Genomic DNA, 25,947 nt, shown 5'->3' on the forward strand with positions numbered 1-25,947 from the left:
CTAGTCGTCTTTATTTCCCAGCTCCAGTAGGTTCTGAGTGGAAGCTCACAACAAATCCAAGGAAGCGGCAGCAAAGCACAGATGGAAACACCTCTCACTGCTAACTTTCACTGCACTGACTGACCTCTGCGGCTCCATCCCTTTCCCGCTGCCAGTTAAAACCAACTGTTGACCTGAAGCACCTAGAAAAACTCAAGCATGAATGCTCCAGTAGCATTTACTAGGACTTTGATATGTTTCTTCTCTTCTGCTCTTTGGGAGAAGGAGAGGGAATGACCAAACTCACAAAAAATAGAGCTAGATTTTACATCCTTGTAAATGTGGGAGCCAAACATTATCACCACATGGGTATACATGTGACCATGGATTTTTAAGAGGGGTTTGCCAGTAGGTTGAAGAGTTAAACGATAACCCACATCTGTATAGCACTCTATAGCTTATGAAGAGCTGAGTATCTACAGCCCCACATGTCTAGCCCAGGCTCAGAGGCAGACCCCTTTAGAACAGAGGACACAGACGCAGTGACATGTGTTTGCTCCATGAATGCTTTTGCGATAAACCAACGTTAGCATTACAGCTGCTTAAAAAACTATCAAAAGCACCCCACCTGCCCAGTTATTTCCAGAACACGACCTCTAACTAATAGTCTTTACATCTGCCACAAGTTACTCCTCACCCAAGTGCATTTGGTGTTTTGAAAGAAAAATCTAAGTTTTAAATCCAATTAAGCAAACAATTTATACTAACAGTATAGAACAACAATTTGGGATATCAGATAGATGTCAGATAGAGCTGTTATGAAAGTTTCTGTCCTTGTCACACTCAATAATAGACCAATAACATGCTTAAAATCACATGAAGCATAGAAATGAGTGATTATTACTGTGCGGTTTCTGTTAGATAGCTAGGTTCACTTATTTCACATTAGGCCAATTTAAAATGAGGATAACGGAAAGGGTCAGCAGCAACGTGTTAGCCCAGCATGTGGAACTAAAAATTACTCCTGAAGTGAGTCAACGCTGAGATTCAAGCCTTTAACGCCACTTTAAGCTCAGTTAAGGAGGATGATAATTTCTAACATTATTACTTACTACACTTATAAATACAGTGTATTTTTATATTTGTATACTTTTATATTACTTAAATGCCTTTTACTTGTTTTAGACATTAAAATCTTACAATCATTATATCTATTCATTTTATCTACGAGGAAATAAAGCGCAGAGATGCAAAGTGAATGGCCCAAGACCAGACAGCTAGTGAACGACATTTTAAAATTTCAGAAAATTCTGAACTACTTTTTCAAATTAAAAACAATTTTCTTTACTTTAAAATATTTTCTTGTTATTTTTCCTAAATATATTTTATGCTGAGAAAATATATGGAAACGTATAGAATATTCCTAACAGAATATTACTAACAGAAGACCTAGATTTATTGCTGGCATACTTTTGAGCAGAAGTACTGAATTTTACATCTATTTTAGAGTCAATTAACTTTAATTTGACATTTCTTCAAGAAGTTAATTGCACAAACACATCTGCGTAGGTATTTTAGGTTTGTTCTTTCTGTTCAACCTCCTGGAATAGTTTCCAGGGAATTCTTACTTATTAAAATATAATAAAACAATTCTAGTGCTAAAGAACCATATTAAGAAGTTACTACAGAAAAATATAATGTCAGAAATCAACAGAAGAAAGATGCTCACCAACAGGGCTTCCTAAAGTAGCCCCCAATACACGGGTAGGGAGTGCTAGATTTCCTTTCGCCCTGGGCATATCTGATTAAGCTTTCCCTGAAGGCAGGATTCCAGCCCCACACAGGTAGCTTTCTTCTCTTCTCTTACCTTTTGCTTCAGATGTAGGGCATGATTGTCTTCCTTGGCTGAGAGATACAGGGAGCGAACCTGTTCCTGCACCGCATTGTAAAAGGTTGTCTCCCAAAATTGCTGATTTGTCCAAATGGGGTGGTCCTGTACGCAGGTGTAAGCAAACTGGCTGACTCCAGGGGCCAGTTTCTGTGAGAACACACAATACAGATCACCCTGGGGCTGACAGTCATGACAGTTCAGAAGGATACAGGGGCCACTGTTAACCACGTGATCAAACAATTTCTCTATAAACAATATCTTATGGCAGTACGAGCTCAGCAATCAGCAACTTACTCATTTTTAACTGGCAACTTTGGGCTTGCTATCAAGTCCTTTAGGGTCTCAGTCACTTTATTAAAATGGACATTTTAGCAACAGCTAAAAAAATCAAAATTTTTAAATGAGTTAGAGAATATATGAAAAGTACCTAGCACTGTAGAGTTGGTAGCTCTCATTAAAATTATGAAATAATAAAATTCATTACAACCTAAACATAAAACTCCATATAATTTAAAACTTCTGCTTGGTTTTAAGAGTACATTTTTGGGGGCCACAAGTGAGTGAGCCTACAACTTGGCCTTTCATACAGAATGAAGGCATATCATGAATTTGGGACTCAAGAGGAATTGCACCCTCCCTGCTGCTCACTCTAGCCTGTTACCTCCCCACCAAGGCTGCGGCCTGGCTCACATATTCCCTAGCAGACTGTCCTGGGCTTCAAGGGCATTTTCTGGTAACCAAGTCTGGGCATGGGAAGGTAATCTGAAACCAAACCTTCCTTTCCAGGACTTCCTGCTGGGCTTCAAAATAAGAGTAAACTTGGGGCTGGCCTGTAGCATAGTGGTTAAGTTCAGTGAGCTCCGCTTCAGTGGCCCAGGTTTGTGGGTTTGGATCCTGAGCGTGGACCTACACCACTTGTCAGCCATGTTGTAGCAGCAACCCACATATAAAGAGGAAGAAGACTGGCACAGATGTTAGCTCAGAGTGAATCTTCCTCAGCAAAAAAAAAAAAAGAAAAAAAAAGTAAACCTTACTCTGTGATTAACAGAGGGAAGGAAAACTAACTCCACAGGCACTTGAGGCACTTCATAAATATTTATATATCTCATTTAATACTAAAAATCTTGTAAGATGCACATTATTATCGCCAATTTAAAGAAGAGAAAACAGAAGCTCAGGGAGGGAGGTTTAAGTGATTGCCCAAGGCCATACAGCAATCACATAGAGTGGGGGAATTGGGCTTCAAGCCCAAAGTTTACTTGGTTCCAAAGCCCCTGATCTTTTTTTTCCCCAAGAGATATCAGAGAGATTTCTTTGCTTTTTCAAGATTGGCACCTGAGCTAACACCTGTTGCTAATCTTCCTTTTTTCCCTTCTTCTTCTCCCCAAAGCCCCTCAGTACACAGTAGTATATTCTAGTTGTAGGTCCTTCTGGCTCTAGCGTGGCTTGATGAGGGGTGCCAGGTCCACACCCAGGATCTGAACTGGCGAAACCCTGGGCTGCAAGCAGAGCGCATGAACTTAAGCACTCGGCCACGGGGGCAGCCCCAAGCCCCTGATTTTTTTCACTACATCAAATTGTCTTGCAGAGGAACTGAAAGCAAATCATAAAATAAATTAAATACCAATTAGCACTGCTGTCTGGTTTTTCTTGCACTTTAGGATCTTGTTTCCCAAAGTAATATTCTGCCTGGAGACCTCTGATATGATTTTAATTAACACTGCAATTTTAATTCTACAGATGATTTATACTGCTAAATTTCAGTTAATGATCTGGGTCATCTTTCCACAGTTGTTGCTTTCACCTCTAAAAGTAAGAAATGTTTCAAAAAGATTCTCAATAAATAGACAATTTTTTTTGTCCATTTTAGCTCACCCTGCCATTTTGCTCCGCCCCTCCTTTTTTGTCCATTTTATTCTTTGGAATTGAGTTCACCTGTTTTTTGAGAGTAGGACTAAAGTTTCTGATAATACAAGTTTTATTTTGAAGCCATTTAATAAGCTGAATTCTCTTCTGAAAGGTTGGACACTGATTACTATTAAGGTTATATACATAACAGTTGAGGAGCAAAAGTTGGTTCATTTCTTAGGGATGCATAACATGTACAAGATACCCGGTAAAAGTTATTTGCCCAATACATGCTAATTTCCTTCTTCGTCTAGAGCAGGCTAAACCTTGAACTGGAATAGGCACCGTGCATACCATGAAACATAGTACTTACGTAGTTGGAAGTGGGAAGTGGGGTGGCTGTGATTTTGCCTATGAGAGTTTGTGGATTTCTGGATCCCATGTGGAAGTCCCTTTCCACATGTACTGCATAGGAAGTCCTATGCATACAGAGGACTATGTACTGCAGCTGAGGCGGTCGACTATAACTCTATCAGGTGGCTATACGCAGGGAATGACCATTAAGCAAAAATCAGGAGTTCCCCAAGGGGAGGCTGCACAAGGATCATTGTCGGTCTTCATAAAGCCTGTCTGTTTGTTTAAGACAGAGCTACTATCTACCTATGGGAAATCATGGACAAAATGTGTGTGGTTCTGTGAGTGTATAAGCAGAAGCCTCAGACACTGAATCACATGCTTCTTCTATACTCTGCTTAAAGATACTCGGGGTGTGGGTTGCACATTGTTTTTTTTGCCTCTAAGCACATTAAGGACTAACAATGACCTCAGAAGTAGTGCACAGGACTATTTTGAAAGAGATTTTAAAGGCATGAAATTCAAACAAAAGAAAAGCATAATTTTCGACTGCATTTCCCATGAGTATAGTCAGAGGCAGCACCATTGCTTACAAACGCAATGTTACCAATAACAGCTCTTAAAATTTTGGGGGTCTTAAATTACATTAACATAGGTGAGCTCAGAAAAACTGAGCAGCTAGCAAAATCCTTATCAGTTTCTCATATAAAGTACTTTTGGCATCATCAACATACCAAAAAAGTTATTATTAACTATAAATCTCTTACTACAGCTTGACAGAGCTCTACAGGAATCTGAGAGTACAAGGAAGACCTGCCTTTCTCTTTCAGCATTTTTCTTACTAATGCTGCATTTTCACTTTCCTTGGCACACATCAGTTATTATCTTCCTGTTTATTCAGAAACTAAAAGTGAATATGCAAAAACTTTCCAAAATCTTTTGAACAAAAGTGAACTGTGTATGTTCCAAGGCAGAAAACAGAGTGACGGTGGCCCAAAGAGTCAGAATCCACAGCTTGTTTACTAGGTGGGAATTATAGCAGGGTGAAGTGATTATAGGACACACACTTTTTGCTGGCAAGACAGTCACAAATGGCTATGGCATCTGATACATGCATAAGAAATCATTAATTCTCAAATCCTACTTCAAATATTATTATTTTTCCAAACATGAAATTTGCTTCCTTTCTCTGTGGTTTCCTGCTATGTCTTCTCAACCACAGGCAAGGGACACTGCGTCCCTTGCTGTTAGGATGGGCAGGGCCACTGCAATGATGGGCAGGTGAGTTCTTAGGACCAGCAGAGGGCAGTAGCACCTTTTCTGCCTAGATTCCTTCAGTGCTTTAGATAGGAATTGCAAAAATGGAGCTCTGCAGTCTGGCTGGGCTAGAATAAAGTGGGTGGTAGAGTGAACACTGCTTGTCCTCACTGTACATTTGAGATACCCTATAAAGAAAATGGATTTGCCCAAGGTCACACAGCAAGATGGGTAGAAGAGAAGGGAATAGACATAAGGTTTTCCAGTATTCTACATCATTTCTGTAAAATATAAAAATTAAGATATTCCACAAAACAAAATTACAATATAATTATCTAGAGAAAGATGCAATGAGACTGTAGGGTTTCAGATTCAGTGTATCTTGTGATAGTAATAGTAGTTTTAGTAAACACAAAGGCATAAAGATACTTGCACTCCTATGTTCATTGCGGCATTATACACAATAGCCAAGACTTGGAAGCAACCTAGGTGCCCATCAAGGGACGAACGGATAAAGAAGATGTGGTATTTATACACGATGGACTACTACTCAGCCCTAAGAAATGACGAAATCTGGCCATTTGTGACAACATGGATGGACCTTGAGTGTATTATGCTGAATGAAATAAGTCAGAGGGAGAAAGTCAAATACCATACGATCTCACTCATAAGTAGAAGATAAAAACGACACACAAAAAAAACACATAGCATTGGAGATTGGACTGGTGATTACCATTGGGGAAGGGGAGGGAGGGCAAAAGGGGTGATTAGGGTCACATGTGAGGGGATGCACTATAATTAGTGTTCGGGTGGTGAACATAATGTAATGTATACAGAATTTGAAATATGATGTACATCCGAAAAAAAATAAAAATTAAAGAAAAAAAAAAGAAAGAAAAGATGTTCATCATCGCTGTGCATCAGGGAAATGCAAATCAAAACTGCTAAGATAGTACCTTACACCCATTAGAATGACAAAAATAACTAAAACTAATAGTAACAAATGTTGGAGAGGTTGTGGAGAAAATGAACCCTCATATACTGCTGGTGGGAATGCAAACTGGTGCAGCCACTATGGAAAACAGTATGGAGATTCCTCAAAAAATTAAAAATAGATCTACCATACGACCCAGCTATCCCACTACTGGGTATCTATCCAGAGAGCTTGAGGTCAGCAATTCCATAAGTCCCACGCACCCCAATGTTCATTGCAGCATTATTTACAATAGCCAAGATGTGGAAGCAACCTAAGTGCCCATCAACAGACGATTGGATAAAGAAGATGTGGTATATATATACAATGGAATAGTACTCAGCCATAAAAAAGAACAAAATCGTCCCATCTGCAGCAACATGGATGGACCTTGAGGGAATTACGTTAAGTGAAATAAGCCAGATAGAGAAGGACAATCTCTGTATGACTCCACTCATATGAGGAATTTAAACATGTGGACAAAGAGAACAGATTAGTGGCTATGAGGGGAAAGGTGGGGTGGGGGGTGGGCACAAAGGCTGAAGGGGTGCACCTACAACATGACTGACAGACAGTAATGTACAACTGAAATTTCGCAAGATTGTAAACTATCATTAACTCAATAAAAAATAAAAAAATTAAAAAAAAAACAAAGAAAATAAGCATCTGTGGATAAAAACTATCTCCTGATTCTAATCACTTCTTTGATTTGAACAAAAATCCTTCCAAAGATGGTTTCTTAAACTGGTCTATATGCCAACTTCAAGACCTTTTATTTTGCACAAAGATGAGACTCAATCCATACCTAGGGTGTGAGGGTGGTGGTATGGTCGGGAATGCTGTTGTCAAATGACATTTTTCCTTCTTTCCCTTTAATACTGGCAATAATATTTACTCTACATTTCATAATCATTCTTATGATTCTGTCCTAAAGAAACAAGTGATATTTTGCCATGCTCTTTTATGAGATATTTAAGAATGTGTTGACTTCCTTCCTTATCTAGAAAAAATAGCCCTGAAGGTACTAGATTAAGCAATGCCATTCATTTTCCACAAAGCATTCAAAGGAAACCCAGCATGGGACAGGATATAGTGAATAAACTCACGGGGCTCACCAACCAGCAGGCCACATTCAAATCCAAATAAATGGACACAAATCATCTCAGAGACAAGTTGGTCAAGGGAAAGGTTAAGATATCAGTATGAGGGGCCTGTCTAAGGCCTGTCTAGCTGGATATGTTTGCTCTCCAGGCCCACGGCTCCCATTAGGGAGCTCAGAGGGAAACCAGATTTCAGGAAAAAAAAGCTAGCTGGCAGGACTAAGTCCATAAATACATAATGGTCTTAAAGAATAATGCAGAATACAAAGATTCACTGTTTAAATTGCTGGGTATTTCCTATCTAGTTCTGGACACTGGAATACATGTGCCCCTCATTCCATAGTTCAGAGATGGTGCCAGCCAGGCCTTTTTATGATTCTACACTGGTCTGACCAAGTCCAGATATCAAGTCACTTTAACAAGTAATTTCTGAGTATTTTCTGATGAACTTTGGAAATGCTTAGTCTTGAGAGACAAACAAAAGGAAGATAGGAATAGGAAAAATGTGCATTCAATTTATCAATCTTAACCAAATTGTAAACATATTTGCTTTGTGCATTTTTTTTTAAACAAAGGACATACAACACTACAGAGTTGGTCGAAGCCCACTTTGTACCTCCCTTGATTCCATTTCCCTTCTATCCTAGCGGTAACAATGATCCTGAATTAGGTATTTTTCATTCCCATTTAAGGTTTTCTACCCGTATATCCATAAAGAATATACAGGATTATATTGCAGGTTTGGTTTTATCCCTTATTGGTGCTTTTCAAAGTATACAGCTTACATTTCAGATTTATGTAAAATTTGACTAAACTATATAATTAATCGGGACAAAATACAAATTTGTAAACATACAGCTCAGCTAGAAGGGGCAGAAAGACAGTGGCCTGTAAGCAATGAGTATTTAGGATACTGTGTTCATCAGTCATTAGGACTTACAGAATGGTGAGTAATCCAATTAGTTAAAAGGTGGCAATTATGAGAATCTACTATAGTTTTTCCTGTTCTACAACCTGATACTCTAAGTGCGAGTAACTTCAAATTCATAATGTTCTAAACCTTTCTTGGGTTGCTTAGAAGATCCAGGCACATAATTTCTGCACAAGAAGTATATTCATTTACCAGCATTGCCCAGTATTCATTGGATGTGCCAATGTCAGTAGTTGGAAGGACAGGGTTGAAGTCCTTAAACCACTTATCCTTCTAATGATTCTCCATATTAAGTTGCTTAGTAAATAATGAGAAATTAGAGGATGAATCAATTTCTTTCCTTTGTGGTCCAGAAATTAGTAGAAATGAGACATAAACCTGCTGTCAAGTCCTCTGCCTGGGTTTGGTATTCTTAAAAACACAAGACAGGATCCAAATCTCCTCTCCATATTTTTTTTTTTTGCAGGTTTTTAAACTTTATATAAATGGTACCATATTATGTTTTATTCTGCAACTTGGTTTTTTTCACACATTATGTTGCTAGACTTATGCAGGTAATAATAATTATTATAACTAACCTGTACTGAGCTCTCACTATGTATATTTATCAATTTACTTAGTCCTTACAGTAATCTCATGATCCACTTAGATATTATTAAGTACTATTATTACCCTGTTCTAAAGGTGAAGAAACTGAGGCACAGAGAAGTTAAGTAACTTGACTAAGAGAATACTGCCAGGAAGTGGCGGAACCAGAGCTGGGATTCAAACCCAGGTAGTTTAGCTGCAGAATCTAGTTTTGTAATCACTGTGCAGTTTAACTGTTGTTCCTGTTAATAGACATTTGTATTGTTTCCAACTTTTTGCTATAATAAACAACGGTGCATGAATATTATCACACATGTCAACTGTCAACTTTGATTATTGGTTTAAGTACCATTTAATAGTGCCTGGAAGTACCTGAGAGATGCTTAAGAAATATAATTCCCATTGTTATCTGGTACCAAAAAACATTTTTGGGTTACTGTACATTGGTTATTTTTCTAATGAGAAACTATTTCATGCAGATTTTTTGCAAACCCACTATTTAAAAAAGTTAACAATAATTCTTTAATATCTAATATCTAGTCAGTGTTTAAATTTTTAATGATCTATGCAAAAAAAGTCTTTCTCTGTTTTCCTTGTTTTTTGGTTTTCTTTCTTTCTTTTTTTTTTACAATCAGTTTGTTTGACTTAGGAAGGATCCAAATAAGGTCCACATATTACTATTAGTTTATATATCTCTGAGGTCAGTTTTAATCTACAAGTTCCTCCATCATTTCTCTGTCTGTCTGAGACAGAATAGGGACAGGACTCTGCCCCTCAACCTTAACCATAAGGTCTGGCACCTCATACCCAGCTAATTTTTTTTTTCCTGAGGAAGATTTGTCCTGAGCTAACATCTGTTACCAATCTTCCTCTTTTTGCTTGAGAAAGATTAGCTGTGAGCTAACATCTTTGCCAATCTTTCTCTACTTTGTATGTGGGTCGCTGCCACAGCATGGCCTCCGATGAATGGTGGTCTGCACCCAGGAACCAAAGCTGGACTGTGGAAGAGGGGTGCACCAAACTTAACCACTAGGCCACCAGTCTGGCTATTTTCAAAGTCAAGATAAGCAACTCTCCAGCTGCAAAACTTCCCCCAAGCAGTTGACTCCAACTCCCGTATGCTACAAAGCCTTGAGACCACCACTATATGACCTTCCTGGGCTGGTGGTAGTGAGCAACACCACCATGTTGGACCTACTGGATAGGTGCAGGGACTGTCACCCTGAAGGGGCATGTGAAGAAGACAGTCTGGGACTTTGGTTGGGCCTCTTGTTGATTTCTATTACAGAGAGAGCCTAAGAATCTAGGGTCAGTATCATGTCAGTCTCTCTTTCTTTCCCCCACTTGCAATCCATTTGTTGAAGAAACTGAATCATTTATCCAATATGATCTCCATCAGTCTGGTGATTGCTGACTGCAGCCCAATGGTGTCATGTGACACATTCTTTTGTCCCCTGTATTTCCTGCAAATTGGTAGTTGAAACTAGAGGCTCAATTAGATTCAGGCTTGATTGTTTGGCAAGAATACTTAATGGACACATCTGGTTGTCTCTCCTTTTGTGATGTGAAAGGCTGTTGATGGTCAATGACTACATTCATTAACCATTAAGAGTAATAAAATAGTGATATTCTCACTCTAGCATTATTTTCTCACTTATTAGCTGGACTATTTCTATTAAGAGACACTTCCCCATATCAACTGTTTGGTGACCCAAACATACAGTCTGTATTAGAAAGCATGATAGATATATGATTTTATCGTGTCATTTATCAGTTTTAAAAACAGTGAGTTGTTTTTCTAGCATCCATCATGGATGACCATTCGTTTTTCTTTTTTTATTCATATTTTTACGACTCATGGATTTTTAAACATTTGATTTAACTATTCTTACACTCGTTTAGAAACAAACTAAAAAATTCTATTCTTGTTTACTGGAAACATGTTTTTCATTAACTCAATACCAAGCATTATGGGATCCCTGTCTACAAAGTGCCTATATAATCTATACGAAGAGACAAGAACTCCAGATGTGATGACTGATGAACCTAATAATGTTGTTCATAAAACATTGTAAAAGATAAAGGGCCTGATTAGGAGAACACAATCAGCAAAAAAGATTACTAGTAGATACATAACAAAGTGTTTTCTCTGAGATGTAAATGCAAAAGAGCAACAGAAGACAGACATCAGCAGTCTTGGCAGAGGAAATGGAGGAATCTGGTGAGTCATAGGTCTCACAGTGTGTATTCGCAAATGGCCCAAAAGCTCAACAAAAATGTTTATTATGACATTATCTTTAATAGTTATACCCCCTCCAAAGTTAGCAATTTTAATGACTAACTCTAGAGAAGAAAGGTTAGGCAAATGATGGTACATTATTAACATAAAGAAGTTATACTGCCATTAAAGGGGATAATAGGATGATGTGCTTATGAATGAAGTGTTTACACTACATTTCAGAAATCAAGTCAAATATGCTATGATCTGCAAGTACGCAAAGACTGGGAGGAGAAAGGCAAAAGGAAAATGAAAACATGCTCAACATCACTAATCATTAGGAAAATGCAAATCAAAACCACAACAAGATACCACTTTACATCCATTAGGATGGCTACTATCAAAAAACCAGAAAATAACAAGTGTTGGTGAGGATGTGGAGAAAAGGGAACCTCTGTGCACTGCTGGAGGGAATGTAAAATGGTACAGCTGCTGCTGTGGAAAATAGTATGGTGGTTTCTGAACAAATTAAAAATAGAATTACCATATGACCTAGCAATTTCACTTCAAAGGAATTGAAAGCAGAGTCTCAAAAAGATATTTGTACACCCATGTTCATGGAGCATTATTCACAATAGCTAAAATGTGGATGCAATGTAAGTGTCCACTGACTGATAAAAGGATAAGCAAAATGTGGTATACACATACAATGGAATATTACTCAGTCTTAAAAAGGAGGGAAATTCTGCAATATCCTATAACATGGACAAACCTTCAGGACATTATGCTAAGTAAAATAAGCTAGTGACAGAAAGATAAATACTGTATGATTCCACCTATATGAAGTACTTTGTTGTTGTTAGTGCCCTAGAGTTGATTCTGACTCCTAGTGACCCTGTGCACAGCAGAGCGGAACCCTGCCCAGACTTTTTGCACCATCCTCTTTAACCTTCCAGTGCCACATCAGACAATGCTCCGCTGCTGTTCATGGCCAATTTTTTGGAAGTGGGTGGCCATGTCCTTCTTCCTAACCTGCCTTAGTCTGGAAGCTCTGCTGAAACCTGTCCACCATGGGGATGGGGTATTTCAAATGCCAGTGGCATTGCTTTCAGCATCATAACAACCTGCAGCTGCCAAAGTAGGACAACTGACACACGGGTGGTGTAGTTCCCTGACTGGAAATGAATCGAGTAGCAGCAGTGAGGTGCCAAATTGTAACCACTAGACCACCAGGGCTGGTTATATGAAATACTTAGAGCAGTCAAAATCATAAAGACAGAAAGTGTAATGGTAGCTGCCAAGGGCTATGGGGAGAGGAGAATGGGGAATCATTGTTTAATAGGTATAGAGTTACAGTTTTACAAGATGAAAGGAGTTATGGGGATAGACGGTAGTGATGGTTGCAAGACAACATGAATGTATTTAATACCACGGAACTGTATACTTAAAAATGGTTAAGATGGTAAATTTCATGTTATGTTTGTTTCACCCCAATGAAAAAAGAAAAAAAATTAGCTCACAGTCATGAATGATAGTTGTAGTCATTCACCACGGTCTGATAATTCAGAAGGTACATTGTGTAAGCAAACCTAAGAAGATCATGGTGTACTGCACTAACTTCATTTCAGGGTAGCTCTACCCTACAGAGGTAGGAAGAGTCAATATGTAAAACACTTAGCATAGTACCTGGCACTTATTATATATTTAGTAAATAGTAGCAGCAGCCCAATGAGAGAGTGGAGACTGTGGCACAGTTATATAAGCTCACAGACCAATAGCTGAAAGCCCATGTGGGGAGTCACGGACATCTCTGGAAAATATAAGCACTTGCCTAGGTAGAGGAACAGTGAGTGGTTTTGGGATCTGCAGAAGCAGTGAGGCAGGCCAGGCACCCAGAAAGCTGGCTACGGCCATCCAGTTCTTGATGTCCTGCATGTAATAGGTCACTGCTATATTAGGACAAAACGACAAACGTGGGTCCCCTGGAAAAGCAGATTTCTTTTCCTGTGTGATTATACTTTAGAGTTTAAATCCTCTAATTAAATTTGGGTAATGTTATCACTATCTTAGAGACTGTTCTGATGACAAAGAGAATCTAGAGGAAAAATACAATTAGCAAGCTCTGATTTTAAGTGATTTTTAAGTTGAATTTTATTACCAAGTAAACACTCTAAGAAAAATGAACTTATTCCTTATATTATTTTCTACTTCTTACCAGATGAAAGCAGAAACCACAGTACTATTGAATTAAATTTTTCTAGTACAACTTTTCTTTCTTTAGTTTCCATCTACTCAACTTTTCCAGAGACAAAATAATAATAATAATAATAATAATAATAAATAAAATTATTTTGTTAGAATTACAAACAGCAAAGTAAGTCTTGAAAGCATTTCCTATAAACAACAAAATCAACATCTTGGGGTTTAAATTTCTGAATTTCACCTAAGTTTTGATTAAAAAACTTAAGACTCTTGTCAATGACCAAATAAGACTCAAATTGTAGGTTGCACCATGTTATACTCAACCGTGGGTGAAGTAACTGTAACTGTTACTTCAGTGCCTACATTTTCTAAGGGTTTTCTTTTGAAACTGCGGTCTTCAGAGAGCGAGTGCCGGACAGCCAGCGTGATTCACTAAGGCGGTGCCTACGCAAAGTGGAGGCCACAGAGCAGTAAATGGTGGGGTTGGACCTTGAGAAGTTTCTGACTAATAGAATATTCTCAGATGAGTCACTAAGTTCCCAGCTTAAGTTTATTATGAAGATACCACCTTCTTGATTTGGATGTGTATCTGGCAGAGGTAGACCAACCTACATTTGAGAAGAAAAACTTAGTATTATAAGCTGACTATATATAGCGAGGGAAGAAAATGTATTTCTTAAAAAGAAACATGCCCCTGTTTTTGAGGAAAACAGCTCTTATTCAACTTTAGTTCTACTCTTTATTTATTTTGGAAAGAGTCATTAAAACTGAGCCTCTAGAATGAGGAACAAGCTGTTAACCTGGTAGCCACTTTCAAGGAAGAGGAATTATCTACTGAATAATATAGATTGGGTCACAGTTATCCAAGTTTTTGCATGAGTAAGCCAACAACTATACCTAGAACTCTAGAAAATAAGTAAATAGCAGTAACTTCTGGCTAAAAAATAACCAAGACAGGGGCCTGCCCGGTGGCGCAGTGGTTAAGTTCGCACGTTCCCAATATAAAGTAGAGGAAGATGGGCATGGATGTTAGCTCAGGACCAGTTTTCCTCAGCAAAAAGAGGAAGACTGGAGGGGCCGGCCCAATGGTGCAATGGTTAAGTTCGCACGTTCCACTTCTCAGCGGCCCGGGGTTTGCCGGTTCGGATCCCGGGTGTGGACATGGCACCGCTTGGCAAATGCCATGCTGTGGTAGGCGTCCTACGTATGAAGTAGAGGAAGATGGGCATGGATGTTAGCTCAGGGCCAGTCTTCCTCAGCAAAAAGAGGAGGATAGACAGCAGTTAGCTCAGGGCTAATCTTCCTCAAAAGAAAAAATATCTATTGGGGCTGGCCCCGTGGCCGAGCGGTTAAGTTCGCGCGCTCCGGGGCAGGCGGCCCAGTGTTTCGTTGGTTCGAATCCTGGGCGCGGACATGACACTGCTCATCAAACCACGCTGAGGCAGCGTCCCACATGCCACAACTAGAAGGACCCACATCGAAGAATATACAACTACCTACCGGAGGGGCTTTGGGGAGAAAAAGGAAAAAAAAAAAAAAAAAAGAGGAAGACTGGCAGCAGATGTTAGCTCATGGCTAATCTTCCTCAAAAAACCCCCCAAAAAACAAAAAAAAAAACAAGACAGGACCAGGGCTAAGAATAAATAGCTGTAAAGCTATACTTAACTGTTCTAGGACTGGAGATAGTTCGCAAGCTCCAGGGGTTCATTTCTCACTTCTAAGGCTTTTAGGAATACCACAAAATCCATCTCCATACCCCAATCCCCAGCCTCTATGTCCGTTTATTAATGTCCAGAATTTTACTATTCAAGTTTCATTCTTACAGTTTAAGGCCTAGTTCTCACTAAACAGCAATATTCCTGCAGGGTGGGGATTCCTTTACCCAGCTGTCTACAGCTGCATATGAAGGAAAGCTTCGAGATTAAGTTTCCTTAACAGGGTAGGAAAAGCAGTCAGGACGGAATTGCAAGTCTGAAGCAAGAGAAAACAAGAGGGCCAATGAAGTTGGAAAAGGGCATGGAACAAGGCTGGAGAAACCATATGTTTCCCTAATTTGCCTGGTCAACTCTCCCTGGGAGGTCCAGTTTGGGTCCTTAGAATATGCAGAGAAGGTTCTCAATTCATGGCAAGGTGGAAGGAGCTCAAATTTACCGTACATAAGTGGCAGTACATTTTTCTGCATATCGTCAAACACTTGCAGAAGCGTGCACATCTGCTGGCATGAAAACACAAATGTGAAAGTATAGGGGTACACACAAACACGTAACAGTTGTTAAACTTAAATCACTTACTTGTTTTGAAGTATAGACTTACTAAGTTAACAGAAATCTCAGAAATAGTTTAATTTTTTCATTGACACAGGGGGATGCTGAGACACACAGAAGTAAAGGGACATAACCAAGGTCACACAGCTAATTAGAGCAGTGCTAAAACCAGAAAGCGATGTTTTCTAAGACACCAAACAATTTGGCTATATCCTCTCTTTCTCGACTTCCTGAGTATGTGGATGCCATCCTGCAGGTGAAAGGGCTAAACGCTTAGGGTGCTAAACATACTCTTTGCTTTCCCACTGCCATGACACTTGTTAAGCTATTACTTTTACTTGGAATCTCTCGTTACAATCTCTAATGGTTAAATCCTACCCATCCTCCAAGGGCTGATTCAAATGCTACCTCTTTCAAAATGCCTTTCCTGGTTGCTCCCTCTGTATTTCCTATCTGTTAGGGACTGACTGGGTCCCCCTAAAATTCATATGCTGAAGCCCTAACCTCCAGTGTGGTTGTATCTGAAGGAAATTATTAAGGTTAAATGAGGTCACATGAGTGGGGCGCTGATCTGAGAGGATTAGTGTCCTTATAAGAAGAGATGCCAGAGAACGCTCTCACTCTCTTCCCCTCTTCTCCTCCCTACCACCCCAGTGCAGCAACGCACTGAGGAAAGGCCATGTGAGGACACAGGGAGAAAGCTGCTGCCAGCCAGAAAGAGAGCCTTGAACCAGAAACTGAATTGGCCAGAACCTTGATCTTGGATTTCTAGCCTCCAGAACCATGAGGAAATAAATGTCTGTTGTGGAAGCCACCCAGTCTATGGAGCAGACTAAGACACCATCCTATACAGAACTTTGTTTATACTTCTCTAACAATTACTTCATTCTATTTTTACATTTAGGACTATTTTTGTTCAAGAATGTGCTGAAATGACATGTTAGAACCTCTCTTGGAATTATACAAGATAGAACAGCTTTTGACAGATTTTAGTTGGAATGTGGTAAAAGGTAATAGCAATAAAGAGTATGAGTATTTGCATCACAACAAAAATGACTGAGGCACGGAGGGTTTTTTTTAAAGATTGGCCCTGAGCTAGCATCTGTTGCCAATCTTTTTTTTTTCCTTCTTCTCCCAAATACCCCCAGTACATAGTTGTATATTCTAGCTGTAGGTCCTTCTGGTTCTGCTATGTGGGATGCCGCCTCAGCATGGCCTGATGAGTGGTGCTAGGTCCGCGCCCAGGATCCAAACAGGTGAACCCCTGGGGAGTTGAAGCAGAGTGTGCAAACTTAACCACTTGGTCACAAGGTTGGCCCCTGGTTTGTTTTAATAAGTATTACTCTACTGTTTTATAAGAAAATTTACTGTATGAAACCAGTTCCTATATTCTTCCTATTTTTGTGTGCTCATTAAGAGATGATAATAAATATTTATTAAAAGGCCAACAATTTATTAGGTTTTAAAAACTAAGCATTAAAATATTACTCAATTAAATAAAATTGTTTAAAATTTTGTGTACACAAGTGTCTCTTCTAACAGACTTTGAGGGCAGAGACCATCTCTGGCACATCTTCGCACCAACTCAAATGTCTGGTTAAAGTATCTCAAATATAGATATTAGAGATAACAACTGCTTCTTGAATTCTAAAGAGGTTAATTACATATTTTCCAGGGATTTGCTTCTAACATTACAATTTTCATTCTAATTTCATTATCTGGAAATGTCAGCCAAGAGCATAATATCACTATCTAATTTCTCACAGTCAGTCTCTGACTTCTTCCTAGCATCCCCCTGTCATCAATACTGAAGCAACTCCTACGACTGAGGGTTCTCCCCGCTTTCATTTCCCCAGTACTTAAATCTCCCTCTGAAAGTGGTCTCTCTTTAGCGTTATGCCTTTCACATCACGTAAAAATCTATCAGTGACAAACAGGGACAACTGCAAAGCTGCAGAAATTAAAAACAGACTTCATGAGTTAGGTACAAAATGCTTCCCTTTGGACACACAGGGTCAAGCATTCACAGCATCACATAATTTATTTTCTGCTGCAATAACTCCTCTAACTCAGCAGCTCCTCCACAAGTCTCCGTCAAATCCATCATTTCTCAAAAATGCTAACAATGCTGACTAATAAAAGGAAATAGTGCTACCTAAGCAAAATTAAACTAGAAGAGTAATCTATTTATAAAGTGCTGTTTAGGAACAAGCTGTTAATAAAATCTTTGCTTTTGCTACCCACAAAGAGCGTCACAAGTTTTGAATTTTCCATTCTTTTCTCAATTATGTTATCTAATTCCTATCCTTAGGCCTTTTCTCTACTACTCACACAACCAGAATTCACAACCAGAAGAAGCAAAAAGCTACAGGGTATAAAGCTGGCATCCTATTAGCTGCATCTGGCTGCAGATATGTCTTGTTTTGGCTGTCTAGGGTTTTAAAAAAATTAAGCCAACATTTAAAAATGAAGAAATTCTACATAAAAGCTAAATTTCTATCTTCTCTTGAAAAATTGAAAGGTGTGGTGACAATGCTCCTGCATTCCTGCATGGTGACAACTGCTGGAGCTGAGTGGCTGCCCCCACTAGACATGCTCTTGCATTATTTGTTTGCCCTCTGTAGGCACTTGGTTTGTAACCCCTGCTAAAAGCAAACCATGCTACAGATAACTTTCCATGTGGATCTCTCCCCAAGTACTGCAATTAACACTTGTCTGTTATTCTGGCCCACTAAGTGGCCTCTCTTCCTCCAATCTCTCAATCCTCCTGAACATCTTCCACACCGCTGTAAGTTTCTGAAACACAATCACGTCACCGTCCTTGCAAGAGTATGCTATTGCATGCTTCTCAGTGACTAGAGAATATTAGTCTAAACTCCTTAACATGACATTCTAGGCATCCTGTGATTTGACTCCAAATTACCTTTCCTACCATATTTTCCACATCTAAGAACTAAGTAGATTGACACTATCCTAAAGGGAAGTGTCAAGGGGCCTACTAGGAAGTTCTGCCCTTTTCAACATTTTATTAATGGTTTAGATGACAAGTATGATTTTCAAATTTAAGTAGAAGGAATAGGAAATATTTATAATTTATTTACAAATACAAAATCCTGTGAGATGTATGCCTTAATCCTTTTACCGCCTTTGGCAAGTGCCGGGCAGGGAAAACAGAAAGATCTGGGGTCAGCAGAGTTTTAAGACTACACACATGTCAATCATTAACATAAAGATACTAATACTCGTTTGTCTTTTACAGCATAGTAAGCATTCCTAAAGCAGTTTTGGATATAGGATCTTATTTTTTCAAGACAAAGAAGAAAAATAGGATGACAGATAAAGGATATAAATGAGTTGAAGCAATCATTAAATAAGATTTGCATTTGGACAGAAAGCTGTCTGCACAGCACTGGCACCTAAGGGTAAATTATACTATAACCACAAACATTTTTCAGAGCACCAAAGATGCATTTAGTACTCTGCCTGGGGCTGGGATGGTAATTCTAAAACGTACTGTTACATACAAAGTTTTAAAACATTGGGATTAAGCCACTAAAACAGCATATAGTTGTGTTGGGAAGAACAAATAACTGTCAATTGTGACACAGCATCCCACTAGAGAGTGAGTTATGTTGTAAAAATGTAAAGTTTATTAATTCCAAAAAAGATGATACAGTCCAGAGAATTTTTCTTACTCCATCCTTCTAGAGGATTCAAATTCCATTCCTGGTGGGCCAATTTTTCATGATAGCACTTTGGCATGGGGCATGCTGCGCTATCACCTGCAACGCCCTTCCCAGGAGTCACGCCAGCTTCAGTTAACCTTCTTAGATGGAAGAGATACCAGATTTTCGCTTCGGTTAAGTACAGTCCCTGGAACTGTCCCTCCCCTCCAAATTAAGCAATGAATTTGTTTTGTAAAAAAAGCAATAAAGCAAAATGTGTGGGTTTTCCATAGCCTTTCTTATAAACCACAGATCTTTATAACATAATGAGTCAAGTCATCAGACATGCAATTGGGAAATCAATTACTTAGTAAATAGACAAAAATTCTGGTCCAATACAAATGTCTCAACTTGAGAGACAGCAAAAATGCAAAGGCAGCCAGAGAACACTTCAGAAGAAGCTTTCCAGGGCTTGCTTCAGCAAAACCAAACCTCTTCACTATGTTAACCTCTGAGAATCGCGAATTAGTACTTTGTTATTTCATAGAAAATTTCCTACAAAATTCACCAGTATCAGGATGAAACCAGGAAAATTTTGATTGTAACAACAAGGAAGAACAAGAATTATTAATGGTGACACAATGTCCTGAATCACAGAAGGTGCACCGTTGCATACTTCAGACGTTTGTCATAATGTGAAGTAATTCAGCATGAGGGGACCACTGATTAGCACTTCTAGATACGGTATTTCATTTTTGAGAAACTTCTAAGACAGTTCTTGAAAATATCTTTTTTCACACTAATCAATTATTTCTTTTAAACCATATTCAATTGCAAAGTTAATAAACTATTGTTCATTTATGTTGGTCCCCTCGCCCAAGCACTTTTAAAGATAAAAGTAGGGTTTTTAATCTCATAACCTTTCAATGTTTTGATTCTGAGGATCAAATGGCATGTTGCACGTAAGGTGCTTACTACAGTGTCTGGTACCCGGGAAGTGTTCAGTCAATGCTAGGTATTATCATTATTGCATTTTGTAACTTCTTTTTCTCCAGCTCAATTATAATAAATCACAAGTTCCCCAAAGGCAGAGGATAGATCTTCTATGTTGAGACTCCTCATTTAGCCTTCCAAAGGGTTCTGAACACAAAGAAAGAGCTGAATAAATACTTTTTCATTTGAATCAATGGATGCAATGAATTAAAATAGGTATCCTTCATTTTTCATTAACTGTCTTTTAGAATTTTAAACTTATAGATATGAAAAAAGGACATGAATTTATTTTTTGGACCCTAAAAATCTCAGGCTCCCCCTAACCTGGAGAGTACTGTCTTTACAACCACCATCTACTGGTAAACTATATTATTAACCTACACTAGACGTTGTCAGCATTTTCACAAAAGTCAATGACAGATTCTCAGGGTTTTGAGACCCTTAAAGACTTCTGAGTTCCAACTGTGGATTTTTTTTTTTTTTTTTGGTGAGGAAGATTGGCCCTGAGTGAACATCTGTTGCCAATCTTCCTTTATTTTGTATGTGGAAAGCTGCCACAGCATGGCTTTATGAGCACTGTGTACATCCATGTCCCGGATCCAAACCTGTGAACTATGGGCCAACAAAACGGAGCATGCAATCTTAACCACTACACCACCAGGCTGACCCTCAACTGTAGAACTTTTAAGACACTGATGTCCAGGCCTCAGCCCCAGAGATCTTGGTTTCAACTGGCCTTTGATGGGAGCTTTGCATCTGTTGGCTTTAAAAGCACTCCAGGTGATTCTAATGTGCAGCAGGGTTGAGAGTCATGGATCCAGGCCAAAGGATTAGAGCTCAAATAAGGCAATGAGTGATCTGGAATCAGCTGACTTGGGCTCTTGTACTGAACGTTGGATAATCAATCCAGTTCAACAAACTTTTTGGTGACATACTCTGGACCATTTAAAGATGGGAGTGGGTTTCAAACCTTTTTTTTTTAAATGTAGTTTTAGCTTTTCCTCATATGAAACCTTATTTGTAAGTTCAATGTATGTAAAAGAAACAAAAGGGAAGTGGGTTGGGATTAGGAATTTCTGCCATATTGCATTAGCCTTCCCACCACTCTTCTCAGTATGAAGCTGACTCTAACTCTCCATTTTTATCCACTTTTGGTGGCACACTTGCTCCTTATTCCAAGGTTGCAGGTTTCACTTTTCCTGGAGCACAACTGAAATGAGCACCAGCATTTGTCACAGAGCTGTGGGTGTGCAGAATACTTGTGCTCACAAGAACCCTGGTCCCAGGAGGGTCCCTGTCTGCTCAGGCCCCGTGGGAGGCACTGCATTCTGTGCCCAGGTTCTCACTTCTCACTCAAGACTCTCCTACGTGTCTTCTGAGGTAAATCAAGAATTAGCCACTCTTCTCCAATTACTCTTGGTAATATTAAAAGAAAACCTAACAAAATAAGTTACATATTCAATCATGTAAACACATTCCAAACACTTCCTGGAAACCCCCTAAGTGGTAAATATATAAACCAAAGCTTTTGGGATCTAGATATTCAAATAGTGTAATTATTTCCCATTACTACACACGATGTCAACACTCCCAAGTGGCTCATGTACATTGAATTGAATTATTTAAAAATTTCAAAATATTCTTTAAATAATTAAAAATCTATAGTCTAATATTTTCTTCCAATCTTTATGTTGCCCATGAATAAAACCCTGTCTAGTCTAGGCCTGCATAATTCACAACCATCTCCCCTCCTCCAAGTTTTACAACGGGTGGGACAGAGGGTAGAAATAGCAGAGGTCTTACTGGTTCTAAGTAAAACCACAGTGGACACTGAGGCTGGCTAGTTCCTTTCTCAATCTCGGGGACATAAACATTTTATACTGTATTCTATACATGGTAATAGCAAAGTAAGAAGAGACAGACTTTGGGAGAAGTACACTTTCTTTAGAAGACGAAAATAAACAAATCTTCATGTTTTAAGCTATTCTGTGGTAAAAATTTTATTTTTAAATCCATATGTCAGCAATTATTTGATGTCCTGGAATCTTGCAACAGGGTCTAGGATGCAGGGACACTAAGGCCGAGGCAGAATCAGGTGCGGACGCACGGGGGAGCCCCTCTGCAGCCCCGGCCCATCTCCCCGCTGACTTTTCAGGGGATGGGATGCCTCTTCCCTTCAGTGCATTCTCTCTAAAAGCGAAAATGTACTTGGAGGGGCCAACAGAATATACCAAATTCCACGCTACTGTAGAATAAATTAAAGTCTAGCTTCAGCTTATAATTATATTTCCTTTCTCATTGTTTTCTTGCAAAATAAATGATCAGTTGATTTTTATGGCACTACATAACCTACTAAAAGACTGTTCAGATTAGCGACTTTCTTTTAACTTCTATTCCACAGAAGGAATTCTGCCACTTCTCTTCATCTCCCACATGTGATTCTCTTGTATTGTCTCATTCTATGTCATTCCATAGATTTTTCCCCCAAATTTCTGACTCTATTGTTTTCTCTTCTTTCTCCTCCCAATAGGGCTTGGCAATTATCTCTCTGTAGAAGACACTTAAATTTGTATCTTTAGCCAGACCTATCTTTCAAATTGAAATTCTGCAATTCTCAGTGCTTTCTACACAGATCCACAAAGAAGTTCTATAGCAGAGGCTATAAACTGGTAGCGTGCAGCTTTGTTTTGAATTTTATTGTTAATAATTAGGAAATTTTTAAAAAGCAGATTTCTGTCTTTTTTTGAAAAGTGCAAGACTTGGCAACACAGTGCCCACATTTTGCCTGACAACAAATGACTGGAATTAAATAGACAACGTTCCTTTAACAAGGAGCAAGCATTTTCCAGGTCTGTACAATTTCCACTTCAATCATTTACATTACATGTCTGGCTTCTTTACGCATCTGAGTGTATAATCTTGTTAAAGAGAATAGGAAGAATAGATAGCAGGCCAGAAGAGAACTTTTACATTCCTTCTACCCCAAAGTGTCAACTGTTTAGTGACTGTCTGCTTCTAAACACATATATTTGTCATGAAACCACTGGGGAATTAGTCAGATATTTCGTTTGTTTTCAGTTCGAATAATCAGCATACGACCTTTCAGTAGGTGGTGTACAGCCTGATAAATAGAATAGGGTGTATGTGTGTAGGGCGGGGAGGGTTGTTCTTATGGAGCCCTTGGAGGGTTATCTCCCAAAGTTCTCCTGACCCAAGAGCAACACACAAACCATGTCCTTCATTCTTCTACAACCCTCCCCTTCCCCACGTTATTGATTTGTTATTGCCATCAAAACTCAGCACAGAGACAATAAGAATTAACTGGACAGTTGGGTTGAGTGTTGACTCTTGTGTTAGACAACCAATGTGTCCACATATAGGCCTTCTGATTGGCTTTTATTACATTCATAACACTTCCTGGGAGAACTGAGCTAAACTTGACAAGAGAAAGGAGGGGGGAAGCTATAATAATAACAAAAAAAGCAGCAGCAGCCATTTTTATTGAAGGCTTATTATGTGCTGGGCAGTAAGCACTTCACTTGTGCTATCACATTTAATCTCATAATAACGGTATAAAGCAGACATCATCAGCCTTATTTATAGTTAATGACACTGTGGCACAGCGAAGTAAAAGCACATGCCAAGCTCATAGAGCTACTAAGTCCCAGTCGGTGTGACTCCAGTGTCTGCTCACTAGATGGTGAGCTTTGTGAAGGTGGAAGGAAGCTGTCTTCTGGTAGCTGTGTACTGTATGGTAGTTAAAGGGATGGATTCTGGAGTTAGACAAAACTGGAGTGTGACGTCTAGTTATTACTCTTTTCAAAAACAACTTTGGGCTTTGTTGATCCTCTGTACTGCATTTTTGTTTTCTCATTTCATTAATTTCCTTCATTCATTATTAAGGACCAACTATGGACCAGACACAATCCAGGTGATGGGGACACATCAGTGAACAAATGAAACTCCTTGTTTTCCTGGAGCCTCCATTCTAGGGGCAAGACACAGAAAATAAATACAATAAATACATGTGATGCACACAAACACATAAAAGAGCAGGGAACAGGGAGTGAGGGTGCTGGAGAGAGACGGGTAAAATTTTAAATAGAGTTCCCAGGATAGATCTTACTGAGAAAGTGACATGTAAGCAAAGACATGAGGGAACTGAGGAACAAAATCAAAGAGTCAATTTAGGAAAGTACCTCCCACTAGGATGAGAAGCAATTAGAAGGCTTTGAGCAGAGGAATGACATGATTTGACTTATGTTTTAAAAGGGCAACTCTGGCAGTTGTGTTGACAATAGAATATAAGGAAGGGACAAAGGTGAAAGCAGAGAACCTAATAAGAGGGCGATAATCTGGGCAAGAGATTATCGTGGCTTAGAAATTGCTTCTTTAATTTACAAGTGTAAGTATGCGTACAAATTTCAGTCTCCCTACCCAATACCCAAGGCTCTACATTTCAGGTATTGCTAGATGCTTTTAGGTCAGCTGCAACTTCAGCAGCAGCAGCGTACAACCTTAGATTCCTGCTTCCTTTTCATTTTTCACCTTTGAAGATTTCCCTGACTTTCTTGTGTTTAGTTATGCATTTAATAAGATATTTGTATTTTAGCCTACATTTTTAGTGTGTTATTGCTGGTGGTGTCTGAAGGGGAGGGATGTTTCAGAATATCTAGTATGCTCTATTGCCAGAGTGGAAGTCCCTAGGTCTGAATTCCACCTTTCCCTATTTACTAGTTGTGTGACCTTGGCAAGTTATTTAAATGGATCTAAACTCAGTTTCCTCAAACGTGAAATGGAGACAATAACACCTAGATCATGTGGTTGCTGTGAACGTTATGATTCTTTAAAAATTTTTTTATTGAGTTAATGATAGGTTACAATCTTGTGAAATTTCAGTTGTGTATTATTGTTTGTCAGTCGTGTTGTAGGTGTAACCCGTCACCCTTTGCACGCCCCCCCCCCCCGTTCCCCTGGTAGCCACTAATCTGTTTTCTTTGTCCACAGGTTTAAATTGAAGGTTATGATTTAACGCATATAAAGTGCTTAATCACAAAGCTTGGCACATAGGAAGTGCTTAATATACTTTATCACTCTCGTCATCATCATCAACATCCTTGCAACATCCTATACACAGTAGGTACTCAACAAATGATTGCTCAAGTGATCCACTGAAAACTAATTACAAATGGCAGTGTGCTCAGTGGGAAAGACTTGTAGCCAGTTCTTACCTAAATGTCTATCATGACCACGGCCAACTGCATAAAAATGTTACAAAGAAAATTCTTGCCACCCACTCCCTTTGAAAAAATGAATAGGGCTTGCACTCATATAGTTGTGATTCATTAACGTTTTCAAGTAAACAACCATGCTGTGTTTATTGCCACCTCCCACTACCCCAGGACCAGAAGTGAAGGGGGAGGTAATTAGCCAAATGTCAAACCCAACAATCTCATGCCTTCAAGAACAGTCAGTGTATGCCAACAGAGGGAGAGAAAGTAGGATCTCTCCTCTGTAACTTGTGGGTCCCACTGAGATGCTAGTGTTTTTTCTTCCAGGTAGTGTTTCCTCAGGAGGTCTGCAGCTGACATGGTGGCAGTGGGTGAGCTGTTCAGCGGGTTCCCTGGAGGAGGCACAGGGCTTCCTCCTTCCATGAGACTACTACACTCATTAGCTATTTAAAG

At 39.1% G+C, this 25,947-nt stretch overlaps 1 protein-coding gene across 8 annotated transcripts in view; it reads right to left on the reverse strand.

The window, feature by feature from the left end:
* Positions 1-25,947, reverse strand: part of SBF2 (SET binding factor 2) — a 473,818-nt gene that overhangs the window by 68,421 nt on the left and 379,450 nt on the right. For all 8 annotated transcript variants that reach the window (XM_070626327.1, XM_070626330.1, XM_070626325.1 and 5 more), the window contains one exon: positions 1,847-2,017. In XM_070626327.1, coding sequence (XP_070482428.1) covers positions 1,847-2,017 — 171 coding nt within the window. The remainder of the gene's footprint in view (positions 1-1,846; positions 2,018-25,947) is intronic.

This window comes from Equus przewalskii, chromosome 6 (assembly GCF_037783145.1).
Source record: "Equus przewalskii isolate Varuska chromosome 6, EquPr2, whole genome shotgun sequence".
Taxonomy (NCBI): Eukaryota; Metazoa; Chordata; class Mammalia; order Perissodactyla; family Equidae; genus Equus; species Equus przewalskii.